The sequence below is a fragment of the Hyperoodon ampullatus genome (genome assembly GCF_949752795.1).
Source record: "Hyperoodon ampullatus genome assembly, chromosome: 2".
NCBI classification, from domain to species: Eukaryota; Metazoa; Chordata; class Mammalia; order Artiodactyla; family Ziphiidae; genus Hyperoodon; species Hyperoodon ampullatus.
In genome coordinates this window covers 180,552,758-180,580,156 of record NC_136915.1, presented here as the reverse complement: position 1 = coordinate 180,580,156, position 27,399 = coordinate 180,552,758, and the positions used below count along the sequence as shown (strand labels likewise).

Sequence of the window (27,399 nt, the reverse complement as noted above, 5' to 3'; positions counted from 1 at the left end):
ATACATGGAACAGTATTAGTTCATGATATTTATTACTGGGGTTGTTTACAGAAAAGTCTCTTTTCCACTATTTAGGCATAAGAATAGATATTTTTCTCATGTAACCTCCTTTTAGATCCTTTATTTAAAAAAAAAATCATAAAACTGTCTATATCTGGGGAGATAATAGTATCAACTTTTTAAAAAGTGAGGAGGGTTGGAGATGGGGTTTTGTCTTATCCCTTAGTAACTACGACCAAACAAGGTGTAGAACTTGGCAGGGTTCTTGCCGCAGACGCACTGGGCTCCAGGCTGCAGCTCACAGAGTGGTCTGAAGGGGATGCAAAGGCTTTTAGCTCCCATCGATGGGGCACCAGGTTCAAGATCTTGATCCCTGAAATTAAAAACAAATAAGAATTCCATTCTTTTATGCCATACATTTCTATTCTTTTTCACTACAATACCTCACGGGTTTTATCTGTTACATGTAATTATCTTACCTGGCAGTGGTCTTTTTGATCCAATCTTCACAGTCAATTTCCCCACAGAATGGAATCTGAGCAATCTAATAAGGAAAAACGTTCACTGTTTACATTCTGTAGAAGGAACATTTGAGTTCTCTATTAAACCTATAAGCAAAAAGGATAGGTCTCCCAGTCTTTTTCAGGCCATGGTACTTTTGCAAACCTGCTAGCAACTCTGCTCAGAGGTACTCGAGATAACAAAGAATGTCTTTCACTATCTCAAACCCACACATCATATAACATCCGGATGTAACAAAGAATCTTTGCAATACACTTAAATGTCCAAATAAACTGGCAGCAACATAGTGCTGAAGAGAAGGAACAAAGGGTGAATTTTGAATCTTCTTCATTTCAAATTTGCACTGCTGCCTGCTCTACCTGGCCACGTGGTTACAAGGAGGATAGAGAGGAAAGGACAAATAGTAAACTGATTTTTAAGTTGTTGTTAAAATAACGATTAACAGGGGCTTCCCTGGTGGCGCAGTGGTTGAGAGTCCACCTGCCGATGCAGGGGACACGGGTTCGTGCCCCGGTCTGGGAGGATCCCACATGCCGCGGAGCAGCTGGGCCCCTGAGCCATGGCCGCTGAGCCTGCGCGTCCAAAGCCTGTGCTCCGCAACGGGAGAGGCCACAACAGTGAGAGGTTCACGTTATCGTAAAAAAAAAAAAAAACTAACTAACAATCAAGTAAACCTCACTTTACACATCCTTATTAAAAAAACCGTGCTGTTTCTAACATGTTATAGGTAACTGAATCATTTTTCAAGTCCAAGGGTATTTTAAAAGTCAAAAAAAGGGCTTCCCTGGTGGCGCAGTGGTTGAGAGTCCACCTGCCGATGCAGGGGACGCGGGTTCGTGCCCCGGTCTGGGAAGATCCCACATGCCGCAGAGCGGCTGGGCCCATGAGCCATGGCCGCTGAGCCTGCGTGTCCGGAGCCTGTGCTCCGCAACGGGAGAGGCCACAACAGTGAGAGGCCCACGTACCACACACACACAAAAAAGTCCAAAGTCAAAAGTCATTTTGTATCAGAAACAAAAACCTCTCAAATTTTCTTTCATAGACCATATAGAATAATAGGCAGTGGGACTTCCCTGGTGGCGCAGCAGTTAAGACTCTGTGCTCCCAATGCAGGGGGCCCGGCCGGGTTCGATTCCTGGTCAGGGAACTAGATCCCACGTGCATGCCACAACTAAGAGTTCACATGCCACAACTAAGGAGCCTGTGTGCCTCAACTGAGGCTCTGGAGAACTGCAACTAACGAGCCCAGCTGCCACAACGAAGACCCAGCACAACCAACTAAATAAATAAATGTTAAAAAAAAAAAAAAGAATAATAGGCAGAATCAAGAGACCTGGGATTTTATCCTAATTTTGAAATTCATTGCCTATATGAAAATCTCTAGCCCTGAGCTTTCTTTTGTAAAATGTGGATACTGGACTAGACAAGAATTAAGATTTCTCATAGCTGTGAATCTTAAATTTTTCATCGCATGTCTACCTCAAAATGAGGCTTGTCTGCAATAATAATTATGCATTAGTCCTATAAAAAATTCGTGTTAGTAGCAGAGAGATCAAAGACATGGATAATTCCCAAACATTAGAAATGCTAGTTTAAAAGCAACTAGAAGGTCATCCAGCTTCTTTGCCAACTTCCCATCAACTAGTCCCAGCCACACCTTCCATGCTCAAATCGAGTCCCTTCTGGAAACCCTGCCTTGCACTTGGGATTTAGTCAAACATTTTTCAAAAGGCTTCTCTAAGAAGTAAAATAAAAGTAAATAGAGATGAGGACATTACAAAAAAACGAGTAATTCAACAGGAGAATGTTATTGCAGGGCAAGGAGGGGTTAGTTTTCTACATCTCTTGTGTTCATTAAGCAAAATATGTTAGCCTAATTCCCAAAGTTGATAAACTGTTATTTTGATGATGTGCATTAAGACAATAAAGAGGTGGTCAATTTCTAGGCATGGTGGGTGGGACCAACGGGTGAAGGGAAGGTGGAAAGGTTGGTAATAACAAGTATTTTGAAAAATTTTAGTATAGTCTTTAAAATATATACTTAAATTATATATTAACAATTATATAATTATTTTAAATGTATAAATACTTTAATTAAATATACAAATAATATAAAATTAATAATTATTGGATATATAAATAATATAAAATTTAAATATAGAAATTGTTCAATGAAAACTGAAGCAAAAACAAATCTAGAGACATAAGAGCTGAAATCACAAAGTTACTTACCTGTATTGAAACTTGGTAAATCATTAGCACTTATACAAACAAAAAGCATGAAAAAACTGTACATTCATAAAAGAATTACAATTCATTCCAAAAGACAGAATAGGGGGAAAACTTTAATCAGTCTCTAATTATGTAATGATAAAAATATTAAGACAATTACAAAGAATGTTTCTGAATAACAAATTTGGTTTCTCAGAAATCTTACTTTTGTTAACTCACAACACTTAAAGCTATTTTTTTATAACTTTCACAAAGTTTACAGTAAGTAGTCTTATTTTCTTTTCTCCAAGCAAAAAAAAAAAAAATCACTAAGCCTTGAGAAAGTATTTCTAAAGTAATAATTTTTAAAATTAAAATGGTGCAGCATGTGAACAAATTCAACGAAAGCTGTTATTAAATGTATTTGGACTCATAAATGATAATTTCATAAAGAAAAAAACATGTTTTAATTCTTTCTAGCTTCAAAGTGAAGTTTAGATGATATGACTTGAAATTCCTTTTCACTACACACATGATTCATTAATATGAAAGGAGAACATGCATTTTTAGGCTATTTATTTAGCCATGGAAAGGTTTTTACCTTTTTGTCTTTTATTATTTCTACATCTATGTTTTAAAAAGACACAATCTTTTACAATATATAATATCTTGAACTCTGCAGCCAAAAATGGTAATGACGAGAAATATTAATACTCAAAAATCATTGATCAATAGATTAGTAATGAATGTCAACAGTAGTAAGTATGTTACATATAAATGACATTTATTTTTCATTCAATTAAGATCATATCCCCTTCGAAAAATTTGCTAAAATCAAGTCCTATAAATCAGACATAAAAAAATGTTTTTCATTTATACCAACAGGGAAGAGTAGAAAATCAAACTCTCACCTACATTCAAGTTCTGAAGATCCCTTCCTCCTTCTCCCCTCCTAGTAAATCCAACTTTATATACAACAGCCTCAAAGCCTGCTTGATGTCAGTCAACATACCTAAGCTGACCAACCGTGAGGTGAGATGAGGGATGAAACTGACTACTGAATACAAGAAACAAAATCTGCTTTGGTCTCTACATGATCTCCGGACACACAACTAAAATACTATATTCTGATTCAGGAGAGATGTTGAAATATCTCCTGTAGCTTATCTAATATTAGAATAAAAGATATGATTCCACTAATATCTGCTGGGATTCATTTCTTTGACAGCAATGGATTAACTGATACTCTATCCATTTATTAACTCTTATGTAATGTCTTTAAGACTGTACTGCAAAAGTGACTACCATGTTTCTATAATAAAGGAAATTTTAAAAGTCAATAATTAATGGAACAAAAAATTATAAAAAATAAATTAGAGTGAAAGAAAAAATATACACGGAATCAGATGGCTATCCATTCTCCAGGCAGAGGGCTAGAAGAAATAGAGATTAGAAGTATATAGTTTGAAGTCACATGGTAAATTACGGACACCAGAAAGGTGGAAGATTACAAGGGCAATAAACCAAGAATAATAGAAGGCTAAATACTGAAGAGTTATGATCTGAAGGGGATTTTGATACTATCTATTTTGTACTCATTTCACAGATTAGTAAACTGAGAGCCAGAGAGATTAACATTTTCTCAGCTCATGCAATAAGAGACATATTAGGAGGGAATGAACATAGCCAAGCAAAATTTTGTCTTACACCCTCAGCATGAATTAAAAAAAAAAAAAAAAAAAAAAGATACAGAGCAAAGTACATTAACACATTTTTGACCAGAGACGTATTACGGCCACAGGCATTAGTTTCTGCAAAAATCCCCCAGTTGATAATGTGTTAAGCTGAATCAGAAGAGAAATCTAAATTCTAATACCAGGTCTGCTTCTGTACAGCTTGGGGTAATTTATTTAGACTCTGGTCCATGGTTTTCTCATTTATAACCTGGGGACACAGGACTGGCTGTATAATCAAACATGTGCACCAAAATACTAAAGTTCATAAGTGATTCATTCCAGGAATTAATAACTTTGCAAATCAAGACCTCTTCTTTATGAAAATTAAGTTTTGGCTGGCAACATCTGCATACACACAACACATAAAGCTGATAAAATCTTAAAGAGCCATTAGGGAAACCTGTGTAGTTTTAAGGAATCCAGAAGTACACACTCATTCTCAAAAACGGACTTAGAAATAAGTAATATGTTTCACTTATTATTCAGAAAGTTCAATCAACTAAGGTCTGGGTAAGTATATATGCCCAGAGAATAGAAACGGGCCTTCCTTATTTTAGGAATCTGCACATTACATTTCTAAAACTAGAACAATGCTTACTTTAGGAACTTACATCAAACTGAGAAAACAAAATTTTTCAATAATAAAAATATTAGGGGTCATACAGAATGAATTTTGTTCAGCCAGTGTATGAGCATGAGAAAAAAACTCTTACATAATCAGTTTACAGTGTTATCCAAAAATGATATAATGTTGTAATGCTGCAGGAAAGACAGTGGAAAACAAGAGTATGTAATGCTGAGTAATATATAATCCTTTTGTGTGACAGGCTTTGAAAAAGGGATTAACATCATGCATAAATTCAGTGAGTCTTAAAACACCATTTACTGAAATATGTTTATATTCAAAACTTTGCAGAAGTCTCTTACCTTCCCAGAATCAAGTTCCTTCTGAAAGTCCTCCATTGTATTAGCCACAACCATATGAGTCTTAAGGTCTTCAGAAGCCCTATCAAACAATTAGAAAAGAATACATATTTTTTCTTACTAATATGACAAAGTTTTTTTTTAAATAGCATAATTTAATGAAAGAATAATAACCTGGAAGAGAGAAGAATTCAATATGAACTTCAACTCTGTCTCTAGCAGTGACATTCAGTAAATCTCAGTTAGCTCATCTCTGCATAATCGTGAACACTAAATGAATGGAGAATTTGCCAAGCACGCACAGGTAACAATTACTTTTGTAATCACCATTGAATCTCTACTGATCGACATTCTAATTCCTGGCATTACCACTTACTACCTACAAGAGTCTGGGTTATTATTTAAACCTCTCTGGTCTTAGTTTTCCCTTCTAAAAAATTGGAAAAATATTCAAATCTAACTACCATATCAAATTGTTGTTAGAATCGAATACAAAGGCATGAAGATATTTAAGAAAGGAAAAACACATAAATATACATTATTCGAGCTATTTTCACATACTATGTAAGTCTTTTGTAAGAACCTCAAGTTTCAGAAATGGGAATAAATATTATTCTCTTCCACACTCAAAGTCACACATTACATGAGGCGGTGACCAAGGAAGAGAAGGCATATTTTTCTTTTCTGAACCTCAGGGCTAGACTTGTATGGACCCTGGAGGCAACTGCTAGCTGTCCACCAAATCTGTTTCCTTTTCTTCCAACTTTTTTGCAGTGAGGTAGGCCCAAGTGACTAAGTTATAGCCAATGAGATGAAGAGGAAGGAACTCGCCACTTCCCAGGCTGAAGCCTTAAGGAGGGAAAAAAATGCACCTTTAAGCAACTTACATTAATAAATTTACTGAATAAAAATGTCAACAAAAAACCCTGCTTTTTAGTCACTAAAGCAGTGGTTTTCCAACCAAGGGTGTACATGTGTATCACAGAGAGAGCATTTTAACATTACAGATAACCTGAAGGTATCTTTTTTTTAAAATAAATTTATTTATTTATTTATGGCTGCATTGGGTATTCGTTGTTGTGCGTGGGCTTTCCCTAGTTGCAGCGAGCCGGGGCTACTCTTTGTTCCAGTACACAGACTTCTCATTGCAGTGGCTTCTCTTGTTGCGGAGCACGGGCTCTAGGTGTGTGGGCTTCAGTAGTTGTGGCTCGCGGGCTCTAGAGCGCAGGCTCAGTAGTTGTGGCACACGGGCTTAGTTTCTCCACGGCATGTGGGATCTTCCTGGACCAGGGCTCGAACCTGTGTCCCCTGCATTGGCAGGTGGATTCTTAACCACTGCGCCACCAGGAAAGCCCGACCTGAAGGTATCTTAACACTAATGAGTCAGAATCTCCAGGTACGAGGCTCAGGTAAGTTTCTCTTCCCAAAGCTCCCAGGTGATCCTGAGGAGAATCTCTGGAAAAGAACCTCTACACTGAGAGCACTATTCGAACGGTAGCAACAAGGACAGGCAGACTTCTAATCTTTCGTCTCTGACAGTATCACCTGTTCTGCATTCAGATGAACTTCATGTGAATTATGAATTTGTAGGCCAAATAAATCCGTGAAGTAACCCTTCAAAAGATATATTATCATTCGCATTTTAGGGCAAGCAAGCCAAGAGAAGCAAAATCACTTGCCTAAAATCACATAAATAAGCACCAAAGCCAAGGCTAAAATTGGTTCACTCCTTAAATGCAAGATTTATTGAACATGAATATGAATCAGGCACAAGGTATTAGAAGATAAACGAGTAAGATACAGGCACTACTCTCCCCTAGAAACTGAGCCTCTATCCCCAGTGGCCATGGGCCTTCCTCTCTGCTTCAGGTGGGTAGGAAAGAAACCAGGGTGCCACACATATGCCACCAATCTTCTAGTACCTCTGCCTTGAGATCTGTGATTCTAAAAGTCCCCTCTCCAGAGGTCAGGGCAGCCCTGAGGTCTCCCCCTCACCTTTCACCCCCAATCCCAATCAGGAGGTTCTTAGCCTTGGTGACACATCATAATCACCTAGGGAGCGTTTAATACTCTAGGTGCCAGGCCCACTCTAGACCAGTTAAATTAACATCCCTTGGGGAGAGTCCCAGGCACAAGTATTTTGAAAAGCTTCCCAGGTGCTGCTAATGTGTATCCAACAGGTGAAAATCAATGCCTTTGTCCCTCACATTTTATATAATCATGAAAGCCTGGATCTAAAATTAACCCAAATTACTCCATGGGGCAGACAGTCCATCACTGCCAACTCAGTATGGAGCAGAAAGCATATAGAAAAACATTCATAATACAAGTTAAAAAACACAAAGAGAAAGTCCAGTTAAGAACCATGAGAGTTCAGAGGGAAAGAGTACTTTCCATAGGGGCAGTCAAGGATTCCTTGGTATATATCTCAAAGGCTGAGCACAGTGTGAAGATGAGAGACACAAGCAACTCTAAGGAACTGACCGGGTGAAGAGGTTAACGTGGATGTCTTCCAAAATAGCGTGAAGTTTCGTCTCAGCCTCATTTTCAGCAACTGTCAGCTTTTCTCCAGTGTCTCGTCTGACAGCAACAAACTGACAGCTCTTCATATCACGTGGCCCAACTTCAAGTCTAATCGGAACTCCCTAGGACAAAGGCAGTTAAATATAATACATGCATGTCTCCAATTGAATATATAGACTTATTCCATGGCTTTATCTACTATAAATCATAAAAATCCAAAAAACAAAGACAGAAACAAACCACTTTAAAAAGTAGGTCATATTCCTGAGATATTACAGAAACCTCTTCCAATGAGAAGACACAAACCTAAGGAAAGAAGGTACTTACTGCCCGAGTGGTCCTGAGCTAAGAGTTTAACGGGGAAACATGAGGGTGGTTGCAGTTGTCTAGCTCAGTGTTCCTAACTTCTCTCCCATAACGCACACATAGAAAATTACACTTGTATGGCACATGGGGATAAATACAGAAGGCTTCTTGAGGCTGACGCCACCCCAAGCCACCTTGGTACATCCTTGACTCATTCATGGCACGTGGTGTGCTTTGGCTGGGAAGCCCTAGCTCTGGCTGCTCTAACCTGAGCACCAGAATCACTGAAGGGCTTAACCAAGCACAGACTGCTGGGCTCCACCGCCCGAGTTTCCAATCACAGTAGGTCCAGCCAAGGGGCCTGAGAATTTATATTTCTAACAAGTTCTCAGGTGATGCTGGGACTGCTGGTCCTGGGACTGCACTTTGAGAACCATTCCCCAGTAGTCTATGGTTTTTACAGAGGAGCTTAAGGACCGTATGCAAGTTTAAGCCTTGGGATGTTCAATCCTCGTTAATGCACATAAGGAGTCTGTTCTGTGAGTGGATTAAGGCTTAGCGAGACCTCACTTTTAGGGCCTGGAACCTTACCTGACAAACAGTAGGGTTTTAACAATTTTTTTTTGACTGAATGATCCTCTAAAACTAATTTGGGGTTTCTGAATTTAAATTAGGAAACTCTATATATGGTTTAGCTGATTGGTGGTCCCCCAAATCAACATCAAAGGAAAAAATTTAAATGTTACTCTAGAAAAAATCACCCCTAGAGAAGACTGATTTTATAAACTATCGGGAACAAAATACTGTATGTTATTACATTATTTTATTGTTTTCTTTATTCATGCAATGCATGCACGTGTAAGAAACAGTGTTAAGTGCAATGAGATTTAAAAAATGAATAAGAAAGAGATCCTGTCCTCAAGAAGCTTCATGTTTTGCACGGTAAATAAGGCATGCATACAAATAATAAAAATCAGTACAGAAAATCAAAAGTGAGAAACTATCCTCAGTTGGAAGAGAGAAGAAAAGTTACTGGAGGAGGCACAAATTAATAAGTAGATTCATCAGAATTGAAGACCATTCTATAAAATAACTGACCTATATTTACAGAAATGTCAATGCCATGAATGACAAAGAAAGGCTGAGGACCTACTTCTGATTAAAGGAAACTAAAAAGACATGACAATAAAATGCAATAGAACTACATCCTGTACTGGAAAAGGGGAGAGCTGGGACAGCTCAGAGCAAGGTTTCGAAGCTGCAGCTGGGTGAAAAGGCATCTTCACAGGAGAAGAGCCTGGCACAGGGTGTCAGAGCCCCTGAGGGATGAGGAGGGCATTCATGCAGGGGAGTGGGTGGCAATAGCAATGAGAGAGTGGAGGAACACAGGGGGACCGATCAAATAAACATACTAAGGACAACTGGAGCTAGGTTTTTTTCACTGTCAGAGAAGAGAGTTAAAATACGAAATGGGAGAAAACTAGATTGGGTCATGTGGGTTTTGACTGGAATTGAAGGTATCAGTGTGAACTCACGGTTATCAAATTACATAGGTGGATACAGAAAAATAGATGTAAATACATGTGAGTATGCAGGTACGTGTGTGTGTGTATGTACACATGCACACCATTCCACAGCTCCATCTACTGAGAAGGCTTGGAAGCAGTGAGAGCTCAAAAGTGATGGGCACAACGCACTAAATACCATTCTTTCCTAAAAAGAACCAGGGCTTCTTAGAGATGTGGCTAATTACAGAGTTGGGCGAGAGAGAGAGAACAAGATAAACCCTACAAGACCTTCTGCCAAAAAGCAAGGACGTGCTAAAGAACACAAAAGTTAGCTTTAAGGGATCCTACTGGTCCCATCGAAGACAAATTTGAGCATCAAAATAAATAATAATAGTAACAGATTATAACCCACTGAATAATCTCAGAAACCATGGGTCCATAAAAAATTTTAAGTAAAAAGCTAGTGAGGAATGTCAAGACCATGATAACTAAAGAAAAACTGAGGAACTATTCCAGACTAAGAGACTAAAGGGACATGGTAACTATATGCAACACATAATTCTGAACTAGATCCTTCTGCTATGAAGGACACGAGTTGGACAACTCACAAAACCTGAATGGGTCCTAGAATTAGATGGCAATAAGTCTCAATGTTAACATCCTGATTTTATAGGCTTTATTGTGATTATACAGGAGAACATGTTTGTAGAGTGATGGGGCATCACGGTAGCATCTTGTTTTCAAATGGTTCAGGCAGGAAAAAGATTTTTGTACTGTACTTCCTTTATTGTAAATTTGTGTTTGTTTCATGATAACAAATTTTATAACCCAAGTGGAAGAAACAGCACAAGCAAAGACACAGAGGTGGAAAAATAGACTGAGAAGAGAGAAAAGATCTATGAAAGGGGATAACGGAAAACAGAAGTGGAGAGATCATCTGAGGGCAAGTCATACAAGAGGCATGTATTTTATTGGTAGTTTTTCTAAGTAACTAGTTATGAATTTACTTATAAGGGACTCCTGTTTTTTGTTTGTTTTTCAACAGCAATACAAAATTATCTTAATCATCCAATACAGTAAAAAAAAATAGTTAATTCACTCATATTATTTTCCCCTTTCTATTTCCCATTTTCCCCTATTTTCTAACGAAGAGTTATGGGAGTCAGTCGCTGGGTCCTAGTCTGGCAACCAAACCATACACCTCATTTATTAATCTGGGTGAGCCTCACAATACATACATCACACACACACACACACACACACACACACTTTACAAAGTGAATCACTATCGAATAAATATGAATCTAGATCTCCCAAACTTTTTTCTTTCCTTGGAAATTCCTGGCCTTAAATGCACTAGCAGTGCTTTTCACTAGCTAACGAACTCTCTTTCTCAGTGTTCTTTAATTTTCGGCATCAAGTTTAGAACTTAGGGACTTTGTTTTCTTTCCTAACTATTGTAGATAAGGAAGCTGCAGTGGAGCCAAGTCACACTAAGATGCCTCCCCCACATAGTACAGGTTCACCAGGGTACTGCAAAGAAGAGGGACAGAGACAAAGTCAAGCCAATCCGAGGAGGAGGAGTGAGATGAAAGAGGAAGGGAAAGATGAGAGACACAGAAGTAAGTGTGGACGACTTTTGTTCTTCCCTTTCAGTCCAGCTAGTAGCAAGGAACAGGTTTCTTTTTGGTACCTCAGGCAAGTACAAATGGGTGTAGACAAGGTATTACTGCAATCACACAACCACTATTTCAAAGTAAGTAAAAAAGACTGCAATTAAAGGGAAATTATAGAGAAACTATTCACCTTTAAAGTCTTCATTAAAGGTAGGAGAGTAATATATTTTTTCCTTCGTTAAAGGAAAACATATATTACAAAAAGGAAAGCAATATCAATATAACTACTATTCTTCAGCACAGAGATTTATCTTAGGGGCCATTTAAAACAAATAAGGGGATAAAGATTAGCACCTTTGGGAACCCAACATGTACACTGAACAATCCCAGTATTACTGAGCTTCCATATTTGAAAGATTGAAGCTGCAATGTCACTACACCTTCTTATCCACTGCCTGTAATATGAGTTTATAAATTCATGACTCCTAATTGCTAGTTCTAACAAGAGCCCCTGTTTCATCATAAGAAAAAAAGTTAAATCCCAGAAGTTTGAAAAATGGAATAAAGTATACAGATCATCTGTTAATGACAATGTGCAACAAATAAAAGTTATATCAAAAACATTAAACCAGGGCTTCCCTGGTGGCGCAGTGGTTGGGAGTCCGCCTGCCGATGCAGGGGACACGGGTTCGTGCCCCGGTCTGGGAAGATCCCACATGCCGCGGAGCGGCTGGGCCCGTGAGCCATGGCCACTGAGCCTGTGCTCCGGAGCCTGTGCTCCGCAGGGGGAGAGGCCACAACAGTGAGAGGCCCGCCTACCGCAAAAAAAAAAAAAAAAAAAAAAAAAAAAACATTAAACCAGAATTTAGACTAGCCTTGAATATACAAAATAAAAATCAATAAACCGCTGTGAAACAATGTGGTGTGAAAAACCAAGTATGAAATTAACCTCTGATTAGCTGTAACAATGACAGCTAGTTGATGCCCATGCACCACTATTCTGATAGTCTTACTATTTAAATAACGTATTTATTTTATGAATTCTTGATATAAACATTTTAGTAACAACCATATGAGGTTTATTAACCATAATCAAGGTCTTCATGATCACTTTAATTCTAACGTAACAAAAATCCAAATTGGGAGCATGGGAGTAAAATATGCAACTGAAGAATTTACCTTGAGCTCCCAGTGATTGAACTTCCAACCTGGTGAATAGTTATCTCGCAAATCAGCTCTAACTCGAATATTAACACTGAGTAACCGCCTTCGATAATCATTGCATTTTGCAATCAGAGCATCTCTGTCTTCTTCAGAAAGTGCATTTGTAATGCCACAAGGAATAACCACCACCTAGAATCCAGCACAGTATCACAAATTTATACAAAGGAGCAGTATATGGAAGTAATGAAGTCACATCACCACATAGTATCCAGGAGTCAAAACCTCCTAGTGACTATAAGCCTTCACACAAATCAACTTGGATGGTTTCTAATTTACGCAGAATATCTAGCAACAATTTAATAGCTGCATGTTGTTTGTCCATGCTAAATACATTTGTTTTTCATTTAACCTACTATAAACCATTATTCAAAAAATAATTTCTAAAACTTTTATAAAGTAGGTAAAAAAATTAAAAGAGTAAAAAACAGTAACACAAATAATATACATAGTTACACAATACCAAGGTCTAGACTGTATTCTACGTTCTGTATCAGCGAAATCTACCTGAATGACACTCAGAAAAAAAATCACACTTTAAAATTTTCTTCGCTAAATATGGCTTGTATTTTATAAAAGAAATGATAAACAGAAATATTTTCCTTACCTGAACACAGGCTACACGGGGTGGTAATACTAAGCCCATGTTGTCCCCATGAACCATGGTCATAACACCAATAGTTCGAGTTGTCAGGCCCCAGGAGTTTTGATAGGCAAATTGCTTCTCTCCTGGTGTCTTTGGATCTTCAAAAATGATTTCAAACATTTTAGAAAAGTTCTGCCCTAAATGATGTGATGTTGCTCCCTAAAATAGAGAAACACATCTTTTAATTTTGATAACCTATTAATGCCTCTGAAAATAATTACTGTAAGATCACATACCTTAAATGGCACTAGACTTGCTTTATCTTCCCTGATTTTTTATATTAAATAAGTTTTTAAAGCAATGCTGATACAACAAGGAGACTAAGATTAGTCAAAAAATATATAGTAGCATACAGCTATGAGCAGCCCCTCTTATAGGAGTTAACTTTATTTACAAAGGTTTTTTAAAAATCCACGCTTTGGGGCTTCCCTGGTGGTGCAGTGGTTGAGAGTCCGCCTGCCGATGCAGGGGACACGGGTTCGTGCCCCGGTCTGGGAAGATCCCACATGCCGCGGAGCGGCTAGGCCCGTGAGCCATGGCTGCTGAGCCTGTGCATCCGGAGCCTGTGCTCCGCAACGGGAGAGGCCACAGCAGTGAGAGGCCCGCGTACCACACACACACAAAAAAATCCATGCTTTGGTAATTCAGGATATAAGCCTTGATTTAACTGACCTTGGAGATATACAGGGAATGGGACAGATTGGCCTGAAATTATAATATGGCCTTAGAAAACATGTGATATACTGATTTTTAAGAGTTTACTTCTCTGATGACAGAAGAAACTTGTCAGATCTGCCCACGGGCTATGCTTACAGTCACCTAGGAATCCTATACAGCAGTTTGATACCTGGATAGCTCTTCCACTGGCAGATATAAATGCTTCTACTGTAGTTGTGTAGTCTCCTCCCGCAAATTTCTCCTTTTCAGTCTTTCTTCCCTTTACGACAGGAATTGCCAGGAGTTCTTCATATACCTGAGCATATAAGTCAAGTATCTGCAAAACCTGTAACAACGTTTTAAATGAAAAGTGTTCAAATTTATGATATATATTTATTGATGGTAGATCAATAAAAACTGTACTATTTAAAACTAATTGTGGGGCTTCCTGGGTGGTGCAGTAGTTGAGAATCTGCCTGCCAGCGCAGGGGACACTGGTTCGAGCCCTGGTCCGGGAAGATCCCACGTGCCGTGGAGCAACTAAGCCCATGCGCCACAACTACTGAGCCTGCGCTCTAGAGCCCACAAGCCACAACTACTGAGCCCACATGTCACAACTACTGAGCCCACATGTCACAACTACTGAAGCCCACACGCCTAGAGCCCATGCTCTGCAACGAGAGAAGCCACTGCAATGAGAAGCCTGCGCACTGCAACAAAGAGTAGCCCCCGCTCGCCGCAACTAGAGAAAGCCCACGCAGCAACAACAAAGACCCAACGCAGCCAAAAATAAAATAAATAAATGTATTAAAAAAGAAAAGAAAAAAAAAAACTAATTGTGGTGGGAAAAGCACTTCAAACAATAAAAAACTTTTTTTATGGAAAGGTCAAAGCAGCCAGTGTGAATTTATTAAAATATTCAACAAAGCAGTATGCAAAATAACTGGAATAATTTTTTAAATATAAATAACTTTAGAATATAAGAGAAAATAAATGCTTATGAAAATTACACAGTAACCAGGGTAAAAATCTCCTGAAGAATAATTAATTTCACCCATGGGATTATAATTTCTTCTATACAATGAAGTCCAAAACTATTTTCATCTGAAAATTTAAAACGGCACATTTTCTAATAAAATTTCAGTAGGCAGTTTCTTAAGTCCACGTACATGTGAATTAACTTGTTTTTTCTTTTAACAGATACATGAATTTTAAGGAACAAAATAATTTATATCAGGAAATTATCTTTTAATGTCATTTTGAGATCAGACCAAATTCAACTTACAGTTATTTACTGAATGATTACTATGTAAATAGATAGCACTGCATTACTTACAGCTGCGGGGGGGAAAAAGCACAGCCTGGACAAAGGATAAGAACATAACTAATATGGAGGACAACGGTTGTACCTCTTCTGCTGCCTCTTCAAATGTAGCGAATGCGCTGTGCCCTTCCTGCCAAAGGAACTCACGAGTCCGTAGGAAAGGCTGAGGATGCTTGAACTCCCAGCGCTGCAAGAGGCAAGAACACAATTTAATCTTCAGAGAGAGCTTTTCAATTTTTGGTAACAATTTTATACGGTAAGTCATCAGAAATCATAACTGCAATCCAAAATACTTCAAAAATGCTCCCATACTCCCAATCCTTTGAATATAAAAGCAAGAAAAAAAATGTGTGTGTGTGTGTTTAAATGAATAAGAAGAATAATGAAAGAATGTAAGAAGGGGTGTGCACCTACCACCACATTGCACCACTGATTGAGCCTGATGGGCAGGTCTCTGTGGGACTGCACCCATTTCGCGTATGCAGGATACATTACTGAAAAGACACAGGAAAATACAGGCAGAGTTAGTCACTAAAGGTTTTATTCCCCTTTGAAGGCTGGTAAGCGTTAAACAGGAAACATAATCAATAGGAATTAAAATGCTGTGCTTGTGCAGGTAAGTGAACGGTATTGTATCCCATCAAACGAATTAGTCAAGGGAACAAGTCCACCTAAAACTGACCGTATTTTATTTTCTTCACAATGAGATTTACATTTAATTTTATAGCTTTTCGGCTATTTTACTTCTAAAACACTAAGTGAAGATCTTACAGCATATACTGTGCTCTATGTTAAGTTCTTTCCTTTCATTATCCTGTCCAATCCTCACATTCAACCCATGAAAAAGATATGATCTCAATACTGACAACGTGGAAGCTGAGCTTAGAGAAGTTAAATCACTTGCTGAATCCAGCACAGTTACCCATTAGAAGCAGAATTTAGGTTAAATCCATCTGATGCATCTACCCAGGGTCTGAAACCTCTTGCCATTAACTGCTAATTTAAGTGAAGGTGCCTTTCTTATCATAGCTTATTCAGGATTATCTATAATTAGTAAAACAAAATATAACTTTGCCAACCTGGTATGTGAAAAAAAGCTGGTGTCATAATTTTAATAATACATCATTATACTATTATACAAGGGTATCGCTAAAAGTATCAAATAAAAAGCAAACAATCCTTAACTCTAAAGATAGATAACCCCTTTGGAGACAGTGACAAGCCCAAAGACTCAAAATTTCCAAGCAGTACTCCCATTTATTATGTGCAATTTTAGGAAAATCATTTAACCCTTCAGAGATCTTTTTTTTTTAACCTGCAAAATGGAAATAACAATAGCTGTCCCTACTTTCCTAACTACACCACTGTTAGAATAATACAAGGTATAAATGAAATCACTTAGTAACCTATAAAAACCCTATATAAATGTAAATGTAATATTAAAATGACTAATTTGAAGAAAATAAGGCATTAAACATTAGTGTTTGCAATTTTACAATCAATTCCAAGAATAAAAACTATTCTAAGAATAAAACTTCTTGGAAAGCTCTGAAAAATCAGAGCATGATATTAAAAATGATTTAAAAGTGCTTTAAAAAAATCTTTATCCTAATGATAAACAGCTCCACAATGAATATTGTACAGAGAATAAAATTCTATGCCACTTAAGTCTGCATTTATCTTCATCAACATTCATTAAACTTGATATCATCAATAAGGATTATAAATATCACAAAATAAAAGGTGAGACTCAACTCTAGAAGCTGTCTCTAATGTTCAATGAGCTTTTCTCCTGTGTTCCAAGGCCCATCCTCACCTGTTTCACTGGTAGGACGAACAGCAATTGGTTCTGCCAACTCTGTTTTGCCAGATCTTGTCACCCAAGCAACCTAGTAAGATGAAATCATTTTTCATACATTTTTTAAACAGCACTTTAGAGGAAGAGCACAGTTATAGTCAAATCTCTATTTCAAGTTTTGCTATATCAATTAAGGCAAGTTAAAATTAACTGCTTCTGTTCACTGTGAGAAAAGGCAGATACTTACTGTCTTTATAATGTTTATTGAAAAGTAAAAGCCAGTTAATTAGTGAATGCAACAAAAAGAATCATGACTTGCCCTGGTGAAAGAAATCTAATTTTTTTTAATAGCTTTACATTTCTCTAAGTTGGCTGCAGTAACTTGCCTTTTAAATTACTATTCAAGTATGAACTGAAAATGTACTTCTGAGTTCATGACAGAAAACTGCAAAAATAAATAAAGCAGGCTAACTTACCTCAGGGGCAAAGTCAGCAACATGAGTCTTCTCTTTCTCTAATGCACCTTGAGACACAAACATGGGGAAATAGCAGTTTTCAACACCAAGTTTCTTGATCTCAGCATCAAAATAGTCCTTGATGGATTCCCAAATGGAATATGCCCAGGGACGAAGGATATAGCAGCCACTTACATCATAGTATTCAATCATTTCTGACTTTGTGATGACCTTTTTAAAAGAAAAATATAGTCTATGAAGCCTAAATTGAACCAAAATTATAGTATAAGTGCCAAGAGTATGATAGCCAAGCTTCAAGTCTGGAGGCTTCCCCTGTTGGTGCATCCTCTTAATGTGTATGTAAAATGGATCATTCTAGACTGAGAAACACCAGGGCTCTAAATTCTTAAGATGACTTGAAGTCTAACCTTGCTTCTGCTGTTTTACTCTTTTGTGACTTAGGACTAATCCATTTACCTCACCAAAAAAACAAAACAAAATAAAAAATCAAATAATGACTATCTCATAGGGCTACTTCTCAATTCAATACTTTCTGTGACATTGCTTTGAAAACTGACATGTTACATGACTATGCTATGTATTATTAAAGGCAATATGCATTATTACTTTGTGTCTGGATTTTAGAATCTAAAGTAGCCTTTGAGAAATTTAAAACATAAAAATCAACTGAACCCATACTCACTTGAGAATACCAATCTGCAAGATTTTCTTCTTTTTTTGCCTCAAGACCCAACCTGCAGATATAAAAAATAAAATACAAATCTCTTCATCCAGCAATTGCTTTGTGGTTGAATGGAAATAAACCTCTAAACCTCAAAACAGCTTGGTTTTCCTTCAGTGTGAGTTACTTCTATATTTATATCTCTTCTATATTCATTCCCATGATGTTTTTAACCTAGAAAACAGTTCAATCATCTCTTAAAAGATCGTGTGATACTATCCACCAAAAGCTAGGAAAGCTAATAAGCATAACAAAAGCTATGATTTTAATGCAGGCATTCCTTTTACAAAGTTCTTTATAAGGAAATGTATTTGTAGCAAAGACAGAGCCTATTCACATAGTGTTCTCACTAAAAAATAAAAAGAATCTTTTGCCAGTTTCAATCCAGATAAAAACACAGTTAGTAAAATCAGTGTCTCATTGAAAGTCATATGTAAAAAGTAGTAAAGACAATGGCTATATGTATACATGTGTCAATATATGTGTGTGTATATATATATCCTTACATGTAAGTTTTTTTCTATAAGTTTTTCCTTTAACCACAGTAAATAAAAGTTGCAGAGATAGATGCTTCCAAAATAAATTAGATCTGCCATAAAAAAACTATTCTAGAGATATGGGAAAATATGTATATGTATAACTGATTCACTTTGTTATAAAAGCAGAAACTAACACACCATTGTAAAGTGAGTATACTCCAATGAAGATGTTAAAAAAAAAGTTTGAAGTCATTAATGATGGTGATTTTGCAATAAACTCTAAGAAATAAAAAAAAACTATTAGACAATAATCTTTTAAATGAAACACCAACCATTATTCAGGAAACTGTGGTCTTATGATCCACATAGAAAAATCTACCCATTAGTTATGTTTTATAAAAGGTACATCTTTTTAGAGTTTACAAACAAGGCTTTATTGGCTTAAAATCTTAATGTATTTATGTTTGAATTCTCCGTTGTTTCACTTTGATACATCTCAACAAAATGCCCACATGAAATCTGGCCCTTTCTCAAGCAGTCAGAAGGTAAAAAATGAGAAGTTCTATTCTCGCTTCTACTATTCTATAACGCTGATCACCCGGTCAATGGGCAAGAAAATAACTGTTGTATTCTCTTGTTTGAGGAGACACTGTGTGTATACTGTGAGTGATGAGAGGCAGAATTTGGAATTCAGCTAAACAAACCTAACACCAAAGTATCTCTAAATAGTAGCTGCTAACAACAGCCTAACTTAGGTTCAGCTTAGAGTGAACCTCACGTAAAGTTCACTCTAATTTTGGGATGTGGATAATGGGGGAATCATATTGTTCATACGGATCAGAAGATATTGAAACACCATCTATTCCACAGTGCTGTCTTTAAACCAGCTTTGTTTTATATTTAACCAATCTTAAAAGCCTATTGAGAACAAAGTTCTCGTTTAGTCCCCACAAAAGATTTTCATTTGAAAAATATGCTGAAGTGCAAAACAATGTGTACAGTTAGGCTAACAATTGTGTTACAAGGGAGGAAGGAGAGGAAAAAATATATATATATATATACACACACACATATATATTTGTTTTTACTTGTGTAAGCAAATGAAAATCTCTCAGTGGATAGGGAAGAAACTAGTAACAGTGGTTACCAATTCATTATGGTGGCAGGAGGAACTGGGAAGATGGGAAAGAAGCATAGGAGTGAGACTGCACTGAACTTTTTATATTCTAAGATTCTGGAACCAAGCAAACGAATGTGTTACCTATTTAAATAAACAGAAAATGAACAAAAACTATCTGCTGACATTATACCTTTAGCATTCTCCAATTTAATGTGATAGTCCAACTAACCAAAATTTGTTTCTTTTAAAAAAATAATTAAAAGTTCACTTCATCCAAAACTTTGCTTCACTTCAAATGAAGTTTCCACGTTTTATTACCTGGTCTGCTTCTTAGGCCCCTGTGCTTCCCCTGGTCCACTTGATGACAGCCCACTTCCTTGGTTTTTAGAAGAGTCTTTCTTTTGGCCATCGTTTTGTTTCTGAGTTTTATTCTGCTTTTCAGATTTATTTTCTTTTTCTTTCTTTTTCTTATCTTTTTCCTCAGCCCCATTGGCAGAGACAGGCTTATAATCTACTCCCGTCAGAGACTTGTACTGGGCCTTCAGCTGAAGGAGTTCTTGTACAGCTGTGTCTACTTGATCCTTTAGTAAAAGAGCAAAAAGAGAAGAGAGCATTTAATTCAAACCACTGTCTGAGCACCAATGTCCAATGCTTTATAAGCAGATTTGAAAACACAAAGGCAGAGGGTATGGGGTAGGGGTGGAGAATGTTAAATACACACTACTGAAAATGAATAAAAGAGCATGAGAAACAGAAACAGAACTGGAAAATACTGACTAAAAAACTGTACTATAACTGCACTGTCCAAAGGATAGCCACTGGCCACATGTGGCCAATTAAATTTAAATTAAAGTAAATAAAACTTAAAATTCAGTTCCTCAGTCACGGAGCCGCATTTCAAGGGCTCAACAGCCCTTGCGGCTAGTAACTACTGTACTGGACTGAACTGTCAGAGAACATTTCCATCATCTCAGAAAGTCCTATTAGAAAGCACTAGGATATAATATGTATTCCACTGTAATTTGAGTCATTAAATTACATAAGTTGAACACTTCACAGTTATAAAAAATGACAGTAACCAAGTTTCTATATTACTAGTTAAACTTCAAAACCTATAACGACTTACTGTTTTCCACTCATCTGAATCGGTACCAACAAATCCTCCTCCTATAAAGATAATAAACTAGCGCACACTATACTAGAGCTCAAGATAAAACCTGCCATTTGAGATTGACAGAGCTTTAGGAGAATGAGTCAAACAAAGAGTATGCAGCGAGGGCCTACAATATGCCAGGCACTGATATGGTCTAGGTCCCTATTCTCAAGGATCTTACAGACAAGAGAGAAACAGACAACTTAACAATTAAACTAGCTGTTAAACGATTTAAGTGTTATGTCAGAGAAAGGCAGTGTCATATGAGAATGACCAGGCCACTCTAGTTGGGATGGGGGATGGGGGATGGGGGTTGGGATCAATGAACGCTTCTCTAAAAGGCAAGATGAAAGAGCTGAGAACCGACATCATGAGTAGAAGTTAGCCAGATCTGACGGGACACAAAGGGTTCCAGGCAAAGAAAACGGCCTGTAGTGTAAGAAACAAAAACACACAAACATAATACCACACTAACCTTAGGAGCTTTTTCAGCTTTAAGTTTTCGAACTACTTCTCCTTGAGTAGCTACTTTGTCAAAAAGTGATTTGGCTTCTGGTGTTTCTGGACCACAAGGCTCAGAGCTTCTGGATGGACTTGAATGTGAACTTTGTGATGATGGGGGCTGACCAGGAACGTACTCCTTCCCAGTTTTTTCTTTATACTGAGCTTTCAGGGACAGTAAGCATTCTACAGCTTCATTGACTTTAGCCTGAGATAAAAGAGAAAAAAAAGATAAGTATTTAACGCTTTCTGAAATTTCTGAAAATTTCAATGATTATTAAAAATCATTAACTACCACCAAAATATCCCTGTAAATAATCATCATGGAGAAACCCAAGCACAAAGGAGCTAAATCATCAGCCTAAGATAGCAGATGAAAGCTAAAGAAAAGTTCAAAATATAAATATCATAAATCTATATACAAATCATAAAAGTAAACATAAATGCACATACACATATAATACTGTGTCTTTACACTTTACATATGTAAACAGATAAATTATAGAACATCCCAGCAAACTGTCAGTTTCCAAGCCCTGGGACTGTAAACAGTGGAGCCAGAATTTACAAAATCAGAATTTGCCTGTATGAATCCTTATTTTCTTCAGCCTATTAAACAGACACTAAATACAGCACTGGAAAAAAAAAAACCCATAGTATGGACTCAACTAAAGAAGAGCTACATCACTCTTAAAAATTTATAGTGAAATGAGAAGGTATGTTGAGGTTTTAATTAGACATTCACCTATATCTATCAGCCTCTGATACTTCAACAGAATTATGATGAAAAAGAATGAAATACTTAGCCCAACTGAGACGCTTGTGACTTCAGCAGAGGACAGGCAAAGGGCCCACACTGGACACCCTACCTGAATGGTGATACCATCTAACCACAAACTACACTATATACTATACCACTGGAAAGTCAAGGCATCAATCAAAACAGAGAAAAAGTGCCTCCCAATTACCTTATCCAAGTTTTATGGCTATGTTCTAACAGCGCTCCAAATAGCTAAGAGGAACCCAACACAAGCAGAAAGAATACTAAAATGGGGGTCAAAGGAACACAGGAAGAACCGGTATACCTTCAAAGAATTTGCATGTACAAAATAGCAACTGACATTTCCTTGTCTCATACTTTATGATACAGCTTTGCTGCCTGTTAGAGTCTGCCACACTAGGCATCACAGAGGAATTAAAGGTACGGGGAGAAATTGCAAAGAGAAATGAGTAGGTTGTCTGATTTGTACTCCTGACCTGTCTCTTGTTTATATTCTGTCTTTAGAACTGAATGTTTCCACAACAAAATCCTAAGAAAAAGAACACAGTTAATCAGACACATAAGAATCAAGAAACTTCCATCAGCTAAAAGAAAGAAAATGGCATAAAATAGTTAAGGGACTTTCCTGTAACCATTTCTACAAAAAGAGGCCTATTTGAAAGAAGTTCCTTTTTATACTATAAGCAGGTATTGACTAGAGTTTGAAGTCAGATGGCACACATTTCACAAAGGAAAAACCCTCGTGTGGCCAGATTACAATTTGAAATATTATAAAGGAGGAAATTAATATGGACAAACCATTTCATTACTGAATGAAATATTTTAAAAGTGGAGTAAAATTATATATGTCTATATCCTCTCCAACTAAATTATTATTACTTAACTAAATTATTCAGGTTATTTTTCGAAACAGTGAAATCATACTACTTGCTATGCAGTCTTTTTTTTTTTTTTTTTTTTTTTTTTTTGCGGTACGCGGGCCTCTCACTGCTGTGGCCTCTCCCATTGCGGAGCACAGGCTCCGGACGTGCTGGCTCAGCGGCCATGGCTCACAGGCCCAGCCGCTCCGTGGCATGTGGGATATTCCCGGACTGGGGCACGAACTTGTGTCCCCTGCATTGGCAGGCGGACTCTCAACCATAGAATTATCAATATAAAACATAATTACTATCATTTTATGGCCTATTTACTCTGTGCCAGATACTATGCTAACTGCTTTACATGGACCATCTTATTTAATTCTCAAAACAACCATTATCCATTTTATAGAAGAAGAAAAGCTTAGAAAGATTAAGTACCTTACCCAAAGTTATACAGTAAGTGGTAGAGCGAGAATTTTAATCTACGGTTTATTCTAGAGTCTTTCATCTTGAACACAATAGTATGCATCGCATTACAGAAGGTATGAGATAATGATCTAAATTTCAACGTTCATTTTAATCCTACTAACTAACATGCCATGAACACTGCTTTTTCAAAAGAGGTTTTTGATTCTTACTTGAATATGTCTCATAGAATGAGAAAAAAATAATTTCTTTTAATATTCCAGTTTTCTGGAATAAAAGACATTTACAAAGAGAAATTGGATAGTACTACTCAGTAGTACAAGATTACACAACAGCAGAATGTTAAAAAGCACTTGTTAATAGATCTTAAGTCTTTAATGGACAAAGACTGTTTTAAACTTACCTAACGTGCCAACACAGACAAGAAAAAAGTTTTCAATAAATAATTGTTGATGCGGATGAATGAGAATGGAAACAGCCTACAAAAAGACTTCAGTAAAGGTTTAAGATGGGAATTTGAGGAAGTAAAAATGACGTTGAAAGAATGATTTAAAACATGACTGAAAATGTAGAAAATGGACGAGAACATACCTGGTTGGAATGCATGAAAAGTACACAAACTGTTTTTGCGGCAGCCACTAGATGGAAACATTTCCCCATGGGGAAAGGAGGCAACTTTAATAAAAAGAAAAACCTAGAACTTAACCAATTCAAAACAGTAAGAACAGAACCTTTCAAAATGGCCTCAGCACCTCAACGATAAGTGAAAAAAGCTTTAAAAAATACTTTTTTCAAACTGTATTTTTTTCCAACTCTATTCACAGTCACCCACCTTTGCTCCTCACTAACACAGCTGAGGGAATTACACCTCCACACATTAATGACGACTCCCCAGAGCAAAGATTCTCACTTCGCTGGGGGGTCGGGGGTGGGGGTTGGTGGTGAATGGTAATCAGAAGAGGGAGTCTTTCAAATGCGGGAGGGGGAGTGCGAAGCTTGTATCGTATTTAAAAGTCTGCTTGGGGGCTTCCCTGGTGGCGCAGTGGTTGAGAGTCCACCTGCCGATGCAGGGGACACGGATTCGTGCCCCCGTCCGGGAAGATCCCACATGCCACGGAGCGGCTGGGCCCGTGAGCCACGGCCGCTGAGCCTGCGCGTCCGGAGCCTGTGCTCCGCAACGGGGGAGGCCACAACAGTGAGAGGCCCGCGTACAGAAAAAAAAAAAAAAAAAAAAAGTCTGCTTGGAGATTTAGCAAACTTAAAGTTTGAAGGTTTTCAAAGAAAGGCATTTTTTCTCTAAATCAATGGATTAGAAATCTATGTTTAGCTTACGCCCATAAGAAACAGCCCGTTTACTGAACCTGGATCCCAGGAACCAATACAGCACAGTAAAGGGCCCAGACTCCTCAGTCAACCTGGATTAGAACACCTGTTTTGCCATTTCTCACCTGGTTCACTTACCTACATCACAATGTATGTTACTTTTCTGACACAAATAAATCAATACAAACTCCTGATTTTCCTAGAAGATCCTTCAGCTGAAGTAAGTCTTGTGAAATGTCTTGTTTCACAAGATGGTTGGACTTATACTTGCTTAGAGCAGAAGTAAGTTTGCATTAAGTACCACATACAAATATAGCAGAAACCCACTAACACAAATTCCAAACAAGAAGCTCAAAACCATCAAGGGAAAGACGGGTTTGTTTCTTCTCATTTTCTCCGCCTACGACATTTATTTTTTGGCCTGAGAATTCTTAAGGCTATTTGGGGTGGGTGTGAGGAGTAGTGGTTTTCCAGAACAGCCTGTTTAATGGACAAAGGGATATAACAATGTGTTTCCTTTCTTGATAAACTGTGATTTGGGTTTTAAAACCAAAAACATTGGTGTAAAATACAAAAGAGCAAAGGTTGGCAAAACATTTAAGATGAATCACTGGGGGCATGAAATGCAAGGTGCTGTGAATTAAAATGCTGCCAGCGCAGAAGTACAAAGTGACCAGCACCCCCTCGACATAGACGAGGTTTGACAAGACGAAACAATTGTGGATTATTATTTTGATTCAACATAGTCATCATCTGATTTTGCTCCATTCATTACTTCAATTTTTAAAATCTTTAACTATAAAGGTTCTGAAAAGCCTTTCCTCTAAGGGAAAGACTTTTCAAAAATAAAGGGCCTGGGCCAGACAGTAAATATATTAGGCTTTGCAAGTCTGTTGCAACTACTCAGCTCTGGAATTACAGCGCTAAAACGGCCATGGACAATATGTAAACTAGTAAGTGTGGTTGTGTTCCAGTAACATTTCACTTACAGAACACAGGTGCAGGCCACAGTTTGCCAAGCCCTGTCCTGGAGTCTGAAGTGTCACAGTATTCCATAAAACCGTTGATTTACCATTTTCTGACTCCCATTTCAAGAAATTCTATAAATTCATGTTCAAAACACTTCACTCAAATTTCAAATCAGAGGAATCTGTTCAAAATCAGAACTTTATTTTTTGGAACTGTAACTTTAAAACTTTCAAAGTTAATACTTAAAATGTGAAAAGTGGCCTTAACTATAAAGTAACTCAGCAGTAAGAGTTATTAAATATTTGGTGTGTTCTTGGATATCCACCTCACACTCTGCTTGATCCACCACTTTAAAGCAACAATCTACTGGGCAGGAGGAAAAGGAAAGGGGAGCAGAAGGTGGCCTTGAAGGGGCACTGAGGGTGAACGTGAAGGCTTTTATTCTTTGCCCACATTATGCCTATATTCTGCCTTCATGCTTAAAAGTTCGTGCACGGAATCACCGATCTGATCCTGAAAAAGAAAAGGGGGTGGGGGGGAACGAACAGAGGAAGAAAAGTCTCGTTGAAACCTGTAACTATAAAACCTCAGCCGACCACTTTCCTTACTTTAGTGGTAGTAACACGACATAGGAAATGGAATGATAAAGCGGCTTTGACAAATTATTAATGTTAAAAGAAGCACAGACTTGCTTAATAAATAATAACAAACTAGTAAAACCATGACTCTCTGGTGCTTAGAACGTCTCTAACTGGAAATAACTTGGGAATGAGTCAAAATTGGAATCCACGCGTTGCAAACTTCAGGAAGTTACTTTTACATTCATGTTCACTTCAGAAAGTAGTTTCTCAGTGGCTACTAAAACCAACAAATAAAAAAAGGAGTATTATTTGAATATTAGTGTATGTGGTGTTGTGAGGATTAAATGCAAAAATAGTAATGTATAGTGAACAGTGCCAGATATAGTCTACATAACACTTCCATTCATAGTAACTGTGTTGGTTCTCTAGGAAAAAAGAGCAATTTACTACTGTTAGCATTTAGAGGAAAAAAATATATATATATAAGTAATATTTTGAAACACAGATATGGTACATTGTAGGCTTTCAATAAATGTAGGTTAAACTACACTGAAGTCAGATTCATTTCAGTATCACATTTATCATTATCAAAAAGCACCTACCCAATTTCCAAAGAAATTGAGTTTTTTACCCACAGGCTGATTTTCATAACTTCAACAGTGCTATTTTATGGATGTAATCCATTAACCCAGCAGGATGGGAAATAAGAGTCGGCTGTTGCTCTGAGTAGAGTGGTTGCCATTGTTACTATCCCACACGTAAGTAGCTGACCAAGAATCAGCACAGAATATCACATGCTCTACTCAGAATGAAGGAATTTAAAGAGCAAAGCCCTTCCCCTCAAATTACATCTAGAAAAGGTTCCACAGTTAGTGTATGACATATACAGAGAGTACAAAATGCTCCTAACCTCACCACAGGACAGGAAGGATCCAGGGTTTATATGCCCAACCCATACACCTACCAGCCTTTATTCCTTGAAGCAAAGCTGTTTTAGAGCATCACAGCTATGCAGGA

At 37.5% G+C, this 27,399-nt stretch overlaps 1 protein-coding gene across 2 annotated transcripts in view; it reads right to left on the bottom strand.

The window, feature by feature from the left end:
• Positions 1 to 19: 19 nt before the first annotated feature.
• The window catches only part of EPRS1 (glutamyl-prolyl-tRNA synthetase 1), a gene marked incomplete at its 5' end in the record, with an annotated part of 66,076 nt that continues 38,696 nt past the window's right edge, over positions 20 to 27,399 (bottom strand). For both annotated transcript variants that reach the window (XM_079696786.1, XM_079696785.1), the window contains 14 exons: positions 20 to 373; positions 480 to 544; positions 5,397 to 5,475; positions 7,878 to 8,038; positions 12,526 to 12,699; positions 13,175 to 13,372; positions 14,061 to 14,216; positions 15,280 to 15,381; positions 15,609 to 15,688; positions 17,011 to 17,083; positions 17,469 to 17,678; positions 18,151 to 18,202; positions 20,107 to 20,369; positions 21,417 to 21,650. In XM_079696786.1, coding sequence (XP_079552912.1) covers positions 223 to 373; positions 480 to 544; positions 5,397 to 5,475; positions 7,878 to 8,038; positions 12,526 to 12,699; positions 13,175 to 13,372; positions 14,061 to 14,216; positions 15,280 to 15,381; positions 15,609 to 15,688; positions 17,011 to 17,083; positions 17,469 to 17,678; positions 18,151 to 18,202; positions 20,107 to 20,369; positions 21,417 to 21,650 — 1,998 coding nt within the window. In that variant the 3' untranslated portion in view covers positions 20 to 222. The remainder of the gene's footprint in view (positions 374 to 479; positions 545 to 5,396; positions 5,476 to 7,877; positions 8,039 to 12,525; positions 12,700 to 13,174; positions 13,373 to 14,060; positions 14,217 to 15,279; positions 15,382 to 15,608; positions 15,689 to 17,010; positions 17,084 to 17,468; positions 17,679 to 18,150; positions 18,203 to 20,106; positions 20,370 to 21,416; positions 21,651 to 27,399) is intronic.